The sequence below is a fragment of the Petaurus breviceps genome, unplaced genomic scaffold (assembly GCF_028583685.1).
Source record: "Petaurus breviceps papuanus isolate PSGF00001 unplaced genomic scaffold, PetGlider_PUasm1.0 37, whole genome shotgun sequence".
Classification (NCBI taxonomy): domain Eukaryota; kingdom Metazoa; phylum Chordata; class Mammalia; order Diprotodontia; family Petauridae; genus Petaurus; species Petaurus breviceps.
The window spans coordinates 100146082-100158176 of record NW_027186296.1 but is presented as its reverse complement, the minus strand read 5'-3'; the positions used below and the strand labels follow the sequence as shown (position 1 = coordinate 100158176).

Genomic DNA, 12095 nt, shown 5'->3' with positions numbered 1-12095 from the left:
GCAAATTGTAAGAACTTACATTTAGAACTGGGAGAAACCTTAAGAGGTCATCTAGTCCAAAGTGTTCATTTAAAAATAAGGAAACAGGCCCATTGAAGGATCCTAGGATCAACTAATCAATAAGCATTTATTAGCCACCTACTAAATGCCAGGTGCTAAAGATGGGAAAAAAACAATCATAAATTTTTGAGCTGGAAGGACTTGGAAACCATCTTGTCCAATCTTTTCATTTTCCACACAAGGAAACTGAGGCCAAAGAAGCCAGGTGATTTACCCAAAGTCACTAAGGTAGGGAGTAGATTTGCCCAAGGCCATGGTGGTGGTAGATAACGGAGGGGGACTTTGAGTCTAGGCACCCTGCCTCCAAATCCAGTCCTTCCCCATTGAACAGGAAGGGCACACATATGACAGACCTTTTATAAGTGTTTGTTGAAGAAATACCCACCCTGACTTCTTTAGGCTGATGAGGTATGAACTAAAACTGATATTTCATCATAAGCCCAAGTCATGTTGCAATCTGTCCCACAAATAAAATTGGAGGAAGGTATTTTTAGGAGCAACCCTCTCATCTCCATGCCAACTTCCTCCACTTTTTGTCATTTCACATGCCAGTATTCTGAGACTTCCTGAAAGCATCTCTTTATCTCAATATGACATTCTGACAAACTACCTTTCCCCATTCAAAATTCCCCTGCCTTCAAATAAATTATGCTTTTCTGCAAGAAAGAATGAAGAAATTTGAGAGACCCCCCACTGCTATTGCCCCCCGGCCTTGTCTTTACTTTCTGGAGAAAGAAAAAAAAAGGCAAAAGCAGATCAGTCAGGTTTGTTAAATCCTATTTTTTGAGCCAGAAGGGACCTCAGAGATTATATGCTTGAATCCCTTGCATTGGCACCCCTCCCCCATCCTGAAGCCTAGAGAAAACAACCCAGAACATCATGACAGCAAGTTTAGGTTTCCTTACTGGCATTTTGATATCATAGGTCAGACTTGGCTTGCTGGGCCAACCCCACTTCTTAGTCCTGGATTAGCTGCCTGGAGAGAAGCAGGAGTAACAAGCAGGTCCCAGCATGCAACAAATCATTTTCACAAGGCAGCCAGGGTTTGCAGCTGAATAGTTGATTCATCTTATTAAGCAGAATCAGCAGCAGCTGGCAACTGTCTAAATCAAGAAAACAATTCTAAATGGAAACACAAACAAAAGCCAAGCATTAGCAATGCTGCAAATTTTGTTTTTAAGTACTTTGAAATTCAGAAAGTTCCCTGCCATTTGAAATAAGGTGGGGTACAGCCTCTTTCAATCCAGATGACCAAAGATCATTTCTAGACTAGCCTATGAAAACATGCTGTTTTTTCAAAGAACATGTAAACTTGTTTGCCAGATACAACTAAATTTAAGATTATGGTTAGGGGGCTGCAGGTAGAGGGCGGGTCTTAGAGGCAGGAAAATCTAGGTTTTTGTCCTGTCCCTGACACATGCTAGTGCTGTGATTGATGCTGGGCAAGAAACCTACTTCTCACCACCCCCAAGAAATGCTCTATGACTGTACTGTCTAAATTTTGCCAATCCAAAACTGCAGTGACGATGGAAGAGCCATAGGCTAATGAAATTATAGATTAGGAGCAAAGATAAAGACACAGGCTTAGCCCAGGGGCAGGGAGCCTGTAGCCTCAAGGCCACGTGTGACCCTCTAGGTCTTCAAGGGTGGTCCTATGACTGAATCCATATTCACAGAACAAATAAAAATAAAGAAGAGGATTAAAAAAGGATTTTTAAAAAAGATTTGTTCTGTGAAGTTTGGATTCAGTCAAAGGGCTGTACTTGAAGACCTAGAGGGTCACATGAGGCCTCAAGGTTGCAGATTCCCCACCCCTGGGCTAAACCAAGGGAATGGTGTGATCACCAGTATTTTACTTTTTTTTTAACTTATGGAATAAAACAAGCATTTCCATAACATAATATAATAAAAAAGATTTCACGTGAAACTGTAAATCCATTACAGACAACTTGCTATTCCCTCTAAACATACTAGTGTTAGTCAGGAGACTAGATTTAGGTGTATTATGCCATTAGGGACAGGTTTATACAAATGAAGACATCTTCATTATCTTTGAGTTATTATAAATTATCTTTTGTTTCTTTCATAAATTAGGACACTGACCAGGGCAGGAAACTCCTCATGAAGAAATTACTTTAAATGCACCTGAGGCATTTGGGAGGTTTGACCTTTTAATGAGGCCACACAGGTAGCATATGTCAGAAGCCAGCGTTGAAGCCACCCCTTCCTAACTCCAAAGCTAGCCCTCCATCCATTAAACCTCCCCAATTGTCAGGTTGGATCATGGGTTGCAATTTGTCAGGTGGCAATGTCAACATGTGATCATTTGCTGCTACAAATTAAAGGATATTAAAGAGAAAAGTTTTAAAGAGCCTAGAGATAATCATTTGTAATAGTGTTATCACCTGGGTAATGACATTTAGATCTAATTACTACCTCTCATCAGAAATTAAATTTCCTGGTGTTTTTTATTAGATACTAGGGCCCACTTGAAAACTCAGAAATAGGTAGTTTGCAGCTTAGATTTCTAAGTATTACCTTTCTGTTACCTTTTCTCCCCTTGGTCCTCAACTCTTTTTCTTCCCATTCAAGGAACCCAATAACCTCTGAGTCCTTTCCTCCATCCAGAGGGAGGGAGAACCAAAGCTAGAGCTGAAATCTGCACAAAGATATATATTTACAATAACTTCTTTGGGTAATAATATTCTCACCATGGACTCTGCCCCTCGAAGTATTCACGGCTCTGATAGATGAGCTTTTGTCCTATCCTGCCCAGAAGCAGGCCTCCAGAAACACCCATTTCTAAACCAAGCCACCATGGGGTAACCCCACCCCTTCCCAGATCTCCTTTCTATGTTTCTTCCCCCATTAGAATGTAAGCTCCTAACTTTCTGGTATTTGTATCCATAGCACTTAGCACAACACCTGATCCACAGTAAAAGCTTAATAAATACTTTATCCATTTATCATCTGTAAAATAAGGGGGTTGGACTAGCTACCTACCTAAAGTGCCTTCCTGTTCTGAATCTATGTCATTATGACTAATAAAAGCTGAAAGCATTTCACGGGTATTTACATTTTAAAGGGAATAAAACCTTAAAATTAAGGAGATAAATCCCAAATGATGGCATATAGGCAATAAATGGTTGGGAGATGATTTTCATAGGCCCTAGCAGTGGCCTATGAGATTGCATCACAAGTAGTTAGTTGCCTCCTCTAAGTCAACTTCATGTGAAAAAGACAACCCAGAACATGGGGAACTACATTAAAAGACAAGCTGTGAAGTGGTAGATAGGGAGAGACTTTTTCAAATTATTTCCAGGTGTTGTCATCAGCTACTATTAAGAAACATGTTGTCTAAACCTCTGAGTTCACACTAGATTATTTCCATATTTCCTAAGGCTTAGAAGGGTTTAGAGTCCAGGAACCTGGGTTCAAATCTTGATTTCTACCTGTATGACCCTGGACAAGTCAATTCATGTATTCAAATAAACATCTGTTAAACTCTCACTATATGCCGGATACTGGGGCTGGCAGCTAAGGATACAAAAATGAGACAGTCCCTGACTCAAGAAGCTTATATTCTATTGGGAGATAAGTAAATGCAGAATCATTTGCCAGGGAAGAAGAGCATTAGCATCTGCAGAGATAAGGGGAGGTCTCAGGTGGAAGGAGCTATTTGAATTGAACCTTGAAGAGAGAGATTCTAAGAGGCAGGAGTAAGGAGGCAGATTGTTTCTGTTATGGGGAAAATCCTGTGTTAAGTCAAGGAAGCAGGAGACATAATGTCTTGTCTATGAAATAGCAAAAAAGCCAGTTTGACTGGAACACAGAGTCCAGGAGAGTAATGTGCAGTAATCCTGAAATGCCAAAGGGGCGGAGAGGGTAGGTCTGTACTTATCTTAGAGACAACAGGAAGCCACTAGCTACTCCCACTAGCCAGGGAATGACAAGACAGCAGAATATCATTTTGGTAGCTATATGGAGGATGGATTAGAATGGAGATTAATTTGGAGATAGGAAAAACAATTAAGAGGTTACTTTAGTCATTAAGAAGAAAGGTGGCAAGATGGCCTTGTGAGTGGAGAGAAGAAACATTTTGGAAGTCCAATCAACAAGACTTGGCCACTGATGGAATATAGAATGTGAGTGAGGACAAAGGGTCGAGAATGACTCCAAAGCTGCATCATCACCTGGATGACTGAATGATAAATATATATATATATATGAAAATTAGAAAAAGAGGGGTAGGAATTCATTTGTACAAACTGAGGGAGTTAGACTAATTTATTGTATTTGTAGGGTCCCTTCCAGTTCTAAAGGGAGGGGAGGATTTTACTCCTCTGACTACTAAAGGGATGAGAGTACCTAGGTTTTGTGTATGTTTTTTCAAAGCTGAGTTATAATGATGGCATCATTACTAATTTCTACCAATTCAAGACACTGATAAGAACATAAACTCAAGGTACTCATCCCTCATATTTTTCTCCCATTTCAACAAACATTTACTAAGCACCTACTAGGTACAAGGGTTGTTTCATGGGTTGGAAAACTTATGAGAGGCCACAGAGTTGCACAGGATAAGAAGGCATGGATGGGTTTTTATCTGCATTGGGAGAAAATATCTAAATCATTGAGGTCACAGATCCATTTGAGGATTTGGATGTGTTCAAGGGACTAGGCTAGGCACTAGGGATATGAAGGTAGAAACAAAACATACCCTGCCTTCTGGGAGCTTACATTAGGGATAGAGGGATACAATATGGATACAAGTCAGTAACTAAAAGGCGATTTGTCCTCTCAGACTTTCAAAGTCGTTCTCAGAAACATGTCCTGCCTCCCTGCATGAAGAGCTGACAAAGTGTTCAAGCAGGAAAAGAGGTTAAATGGCATCTTCCCATTTTAATGTTTTCACCACCATTAATGTTGCAAGAGAAAGGGTTCCTTCTGCAGAGGATGCTTCCTGAACCACATGTCCACTAGGAAGAATCTGGACCACCACGAGGATTTTAGTCACAAGGTAAAACAACAGGCAATGGGATAATTGTACAGCCTGGCAAATATCTACCCTGAATAGCCTTTATTAAAGCATTTCACACCAGGCATAGGAATGACAACTAATGAAAAAATTTGGCTGCCCAAAGAAATTTGGGAGGATTAAGAGATCGAAAAATCTCTGAGTTTGAAAGAGATGTCAGAATTCATATAATCTGATCCATTCTTCAAGAAAAATCCCCTCTGTGAGGGAGGTAAGAGGGAATGAGTGAAATGCAGTGAGATTACTCCCATCAGATTTGACTGAAGGAGAGGATAACATTCACACTCAATTGGGTATGGAAATCTATCTTACCCTACAGGAAAGTAGTGGGGAAGGGGATAAGGGGAAATGATAGAAGAGGACAAATGGGGGGCAGGGGTAATCAGAAGCAAAAACTTTTGAGGTAGGACAGGTCAAAGGAGAGAACAGAATAAATGGGGGGCAAAATATCATGGAGGGAAATATAGTTAGTCTTTCACAACATGACTCTTATGGAAGTGTTTTCCATGACTACACATATATAACCTACATCAAATTGCTTGCCTTCTCAATGAGAGTGGTTGGGGAAGGAGAAAGGGAGAGAATATGGAACTCAAAGTTTTAAAAGTGAATGTTAAAAATTGTTTTTACATGCAACTGGGAAATAAGATATACATGCAATGGGATATAGAAATCTATCTTGCCTTACAGGAAAATAGAAGGAAAGGCAATAAGAGAAGGGGGGGAGGTGATAGAAGGAAGGGCAGATTGAGGAGAGGGGTAATCACAATGCACACTGTCTTAGAGTGAGAGATGGGGAGAAAATTTGGAACTCATAATCTTGTGGAAGTAAATGTTGAAAACTAAAAACTAATTAATTATTTTTTAAAAAAAGAATCCCCTCTGCAATAACCCCCAACAAGTGGTCAAGTACCCCATATTTAAAGACCTCTGTTCAGAAAGATGCCCAAGGAGACCCATTCTACTTTGGGATGTCTCTAGGTGTTAGGAAGCTTTTCCTTTCTTCAATCCTTAATCTTACTTCTTAAAACTTCTATCCATCCTTCTCTCTGAGACCAAATAGAACAAATCTAATTCTTTTTCCATTTCACAACTCTTCAAATACTTGAAGACAGATATCATGTCCTTGCCTCTAAGTCTTCTCTTTGCCAGGATAATCATCCTCTGGCCTTCAAGGTCTTTCATTATCCTTACTGCCCTAATCTGGACTCTTCAATTTACCAATGACCTTCTGAAACTGCAGTGAATATAACTGAACATAATATTATAGATGTGGTCTGACCAGGGCAGAGCATAGTGGGTGTATCAACTCTCTAATCCTAGGTACTATGTTTCTAATATTCCTTGATAGGATGGTCAGAATAATCTTCCTAAAATATTTTTTTCCTTCATATCTCCTCTTGCTCAAAAACACAATGGGTACTTACTACCTCTAGAGTGAAGTCCAGACTTACTACCTGACTTTCAAGTCCTTCTGCAAGTTGACCCTGTACTACTCCCCAAACCCACTGGGTTAGACTCCTTTCAGAAAACCCCAAGGGGAGTTCTTAGAATCAGACATTCTTTCCTGCTACCATTGGCATTGTGCAAATTTTCACTTTGGGAACTCAAAAAAATAGAGTCGTTTTTTTCTCTTTTTCTTTGGTGGTGCCTCACCTCTGCTAATTATTCTCAATCAAAAAAAAATTCAGTACTAATTCAAGCTTATAACTAAGCTTTATTATATAAGGATATCCTAGTGTCTAAACTACACAGAGCTAAGGTAATTTTAAGTACATAGCCTCATGTGAATCAATTATCTTGGTACATCTTCAATGCACCAAATTATCTCTTCCAGGTACATTTTTTAAAAAATTCTCCTTCTAGTCAATGGGTCCTTCATCTAGATCTTACCCTTAGGAAGTCACAATTCTTACTTCCTGTTAGTCTTACTTCATTCCCCAGACTGCAACTAAACTCTATCTTTCAGCTCTCTAAGCCCTAGATAAGCAACTACATGGCACAGAGGATAGAACACCAGGCCTGGAGTCAGGAAGACTCATCTTCCTGAGTTCAAATCTTGCCTTAGACTCTTACCAGCTGTGTGACCCTGGGCAAGTCACTTAACCCTGTTTGCCTCAGTTACTTCATCTGTAAAATGAAGTAGAGAAGAAATGAAGGAGAGAAGAAATAGCAAGCCAATCCAGTATCTTTGCTAAGGAAACCCCAAATGATATCACAAAGAGTCAGACACAACTCAAAAGTGACTTAAGCCCTAGATAAATGAGATCTGGATAATGCTTGGAAGGAGAGGGAAGGACTTATAGTTTTTGTATCCTCCCATGGTTTGCAACATAGCATGCTATTCTGTCTTATTGTTATCTCTGTATGTATCATACTGTACTATGGAAACAAAGACTATGTCTTATTTAAATCTCATCTCTTTTCTTAATACCTAGCACATTGTTGTTATACATGATAAAGATCTGTTAAATTTGATTGAATTAACTGGAAGATAGCATCAACCTTACAGTAAGCTCTAAAACCAGGGAAACACGTGTGTATGTGTGTGTGTGTCTTTCTCAAAATGTATTAAAATGCATAATATAAAATACATATAATTACAAAGGAAACAAATTGTACTGAAATGCTGTTATCAAAATGTTTAAATATAAATTCACAGACCTTTGGTTAGGAAATGCTATTCTAAACAAATTATACTGTGATGGCTCAATCTTCTGTTTTATATATCAGTGAAATTTGGTCTTGGCACAAACACGTCACACCAAGGTACAAGGAGAGAAGACATTTGGATATAACTATAGGCATGCAGATCAAAAGTCCCCAATTCCCCCCACTCCTACAATATATTTAGGGTGAAGTTTCAGGATAGTCTTCTTGGCTCATCACTAGACAACAAAAACACAAAGAGAGTTGAAAGGAAAATTCTCACCTTATCCCAAATGATAGACCAGAGGGAATGAAAGTACTTGTTCTAAGTGCTTTTGTCATGCTGATTGGATCCATCTGTGAGTCTGATTTATAAAAAAATCTAAAGTAGCCATGTGGCTAAGGGCTAAAAGAACTGTCAATGCTCCATTACAGAGAATCATAGAATCTCAAAGATGCTACATAACAGCTATAGTTCAGTGGAAAATGAGCAAATAAATAGTAGTAGCCCAAAAGGCAGCATAGTAGATGACACTGGTAGTTTGCATTTCAGCTGAGAAAATAGCCCAGAAAATGACACCAGTTGCTCTACAGAGAAGCAGCAAGTAGTAATCTTAGAGACAAAAAAAAAAGTACCAACTGGGATGGTATTAGGATGAAGCCCTAGTAACATGAGTTGTCCAGGCTATGAACATTCCCTTCCCCTACAAGTGACATGAGAACCTGTAGGACAATGCACCCTCATTTGTCTGGGGAAAATTACTATTTACTTTACTATTCTGTTGTATTTAAAAGCCTTTTACTTTGTATTATCCTGTCCTCTTATTTGGTCTGATAAAAGAGAAATATTGATGGGAACTTATGAGCTGTGATTTTTGAAAAGAGACCTTGAACTTAAGTATAATCTTTCCAGGACTCACATTTGAGGGCATCCTAAGTTACATGGGCTTATTGAACAGGTTCAGCAGGGTTATTAATGAACAATTTTTTTTAAAGAAATTGGGGTTAAGTAACTTGCTCAAGGTTACATGGCCAGTTATTTTGTGTGGGTGCCAAGTATCTGAGGCCGGAACTGATCCCGGGTCTCCCGACGCCAGGGCCGGCACTCTTAGTCACTGCGCCACCTGGCTGCCCCTTAATGAACAATTTTTAACATTTAATAGCTAGTAAGAAAAGCTGAAAATGCTGAACCAAAAACACAGAAATGATATTTTCTTGAAAGTAAAACCCTGCTGAACTCAATGCACGATAGAAGACTAAAAGTGACTTAACCACCTGTTTTTTGGTGAGCAGCGTCGGGGAGGCAGAATTGGCACAGCGGAAAGAGCCCAGATTGAATGTCAGGATACCTTCATTCTAGACAAGGCTTGAACACTAGCAAACGGAGTAACCTTGGACAAGTCACTCAACTCCCCAGGGTCTTGTTTTCTTCATAGAGAAATTGAGGAGAATAGGATCCCCTCCATATCTAAGCTTTTTAACAGACCAAGTCAATAGACATTTATTAAGTGTTTACTATATGCTAGGCACTGTGCTAAGCACTGGGGTTACGAAAAGAGGCAAAAACAGCCCCTGTCCAAAAGTAGATCACATTCTAATGGGGAAGACAACACACAAACAACTCTATGAGTACAAGATACATACAGGGTAAACTCAGAGGGAAAGCACTAGCATTGAGAGGACTAGCAAAGACCTCTTGCAGAAAGTGGAATTTGAGAAAAGACTTGAAAGAAATCAGGAAGTGAATCCTTCTGAAAGCTGGCCCTATATTATATATCCAATCTAATTGCTTACTGCCCCAAGATATACATCTCTCAAGTTGGACACTTGTCAGGAAACTCCAAGGAAAGGCAGGTAAGAGGAGGAGGAGGAGTACTCAATGCATAGGGGACAATCAGTGAAAAGGCACAAAGTCAGGAGATAAAGTGTCTTGTGCGAAGAACAGCAAAAATGCCAATGTTGCTGGATTGTGGAGCATTTCGAGGGAAGTAAAGTATAGAACTGGAAAGGTAAGCCAGGTTATGAAGGACTTTAAAAGCTAGATAGAGGATTTTATATTAGGTCCTGGAAGTAATAAAGAATGACTACAGTTTACTTTGAACCTATAAATCATTTAATTACATCCTAAAAGGGGACAAAATCAAAGACTACTTGCTTTAGAATGGTGGCAGGGTGGATATCAAGGCAGCATCAGGCAGAGTGGCTGAGCTTCCTGAAGTCTGAATTGGGATGGCTCATTTTCATTTTTTAAATCATGGAGTCACACCTCTATTTCTAGCACTTTATCAAGGTAGCATGGAAAGGTCAATGAGAGACTCCATAGTTTATTGAAGGGCTAATTTACCATGTAATTAGTTTATTCAACCACAGTAACCCATAATCAGTGCATAAAAATACCAGCCCATAAAAATGATCAAATTGATGCAAGTTTTGGTTCATCATTTTTGATCTTCATGGTCCCCCAAAAGACCATTATATAAGGTAAAGCAGTACAATTTCTTCCCCTTATATTTGCATAAGGATATTGCCACTAATTTGAAATGCCAGTCTTTTATATCAATTTAGTTTGCCCTACTGAGAATAAGGGTGTTGCTATGAACCAAGACCCAAAACTTAACTTGGGGTATCTAGCAAAGAGCTACCTGATAAAAGAGATGTAACACCCAGTTTCTATTTTACTATTGAGAACATAGAACTTCTCCAGCTCCCTATAGTACATTAACTAGTACATTCTTGGATGTGTATAGAAAAATCCTATTTAAAAAAAAACAACACCTAACCACATATTTAAAAGAAAGCAAATTTAGATTCTGTTTCACAACTTGCTGGGGGGAGGGGGGAGGGGAGAGACAAAAAAAAGGATCCAAAGCAGATATGCCAAAAACAAACTTGGAAAGCATCCACAAATGCTTTCAAATGGTCGAAATGCAAGCCATGCATATCAATAGTGTTTTTCAGTACCTGTGGTACACCCAGGTTTGGTGGCAGCAGGATGACATTTGAGCCAGCATCCTCTGACTGAAAGCAAATATAGTGGAAATGATTATAGAGAGCAGCACATGAATGAGTTGCATCACCTGTTGGCAGCAGCAATGCTAGAGATATAGGGTCCAAGATATCCCCTACAGCATATAGGAGCCAGAATAAATTCTATCTTGTGAGCCATCCCTCCCAAGTTTTATCAAGGAAAAATTAAATTTAAATGATTGCCAAGATGTCATTAAAAGAAAAAGAAAGCACCATGATGTCTCTTTGAGCACTCCACTTACTGAAACCACACAGGATCCTCTTGCTTTCCTCCCTTCCCCATGTTGTTGGCCCCATGAAATCCCCTAGATGCATCAGATCCTAAAGACAGGTCTGAAAAGGTGGAATTTGAGAAAAGACTTGAAGGAAACCAGGAGGCAGAGAAGAAAAGGGATTGCCATGTGCCAAATGTGATAGGAGAAAAACAATAAATGCATTTAAAATTTAAGTTTCTTGTAGACTATTTACTTCAGGAGCAAGAATTCAACAAAAACCAGAGAAGCAGAGAAAGATTTTTAGGTCAATATTGTCAAAAACTCAAACTTCATATTTTTTTAAAGTTCATAGCTCTCATCTGTTTGTGCTACTGTTATGTAAATCTTTGTGTCTCCCAACAAATACTTTTTAATCTGTCTGAAGAAAGGGGAAAGAGCTGAATAAAATAACAGTCCCATAACTAGGCTTTGTCACAAGGAGCTGACATTTACAGAGTATTGACAGCAGTTTTGCTCCTTCAGCTGGTGAAAATAAAGAAGCTTATTACCTACTTATCTAGTATCAAAGGAAGTTATTTATTGTGGTCATCTAACTCAATTCAACATTTACAAAGTGCCTACTAGGGGTCTGCCTCCAAAACCTAACTGAAATGCTAACTCCTCTATGAAAACATCCCTGATCTCCCCCAGGCTGTTAGGGTTCTCTCTCCCCTTTTGTTTTCTTTATATAACTTTAACAACTATTTGTGGTCCTCCTCCCCATCAGACTGTGAACTCCTCGAGAGAAGGGACTGTCTTTTATCTTTCTTTATTTCCCCAGTGTTTAGTGCAATACTTGGCACATATTAGGTGCTTAGTAAATGGTTTTTGGCTGACTGATTGACTCCTTGAAGATGGAGACAATTTTATTTTCTGTCTTTGTAGCCCTACAGTGTTTGTACATAGTAGGCACTTAATAAATGTCTGCTGGATTTAGTTGAATTAAAATGGGAAGCTACCAGATGGGCTGGAGGCTCTCCCCTTCCCTATGCCCCAAATGGTTGGACCCCAAGTGAACACTTCTCCCCTATGTCCTACCCACTCATCCTCATGCTACCTCAGGATCT

At 39.3% G+C, this 12095-nt stretch overlaps 1 protein-coding gene across 15 annotated transcripts in view; it reads right to left on the bottom strand.

Annotated features, from left to right (window-relative positions):
- The window catches only part of TACC2 (transforming acidic coiled-coil containing protein 2), a 308555-nt gene that overhangs the window by 265734 nt on the left and 30726 nt on the right, over window positions 1–12095 (bottom strand). For 13 of the 15 annotated variants that reach the window (XM_069099132.1, XM_069099131.1, XM_069099133.1 and 10 more), the window contains exon 3: window positions 10709–10765. The exons of the other annotated variants lie outside the window; for them this stretch is intronic. In XM_069099132.1, the coding sequence (XP_068955233.1) occupies window positions 10709–10765 (57 nt within the window). The remainder of the gene's footprint in view (window positions 1–10708; window positions 10766–12095) is intronic. 15 annotated transcript variants of the gene reach the window in all.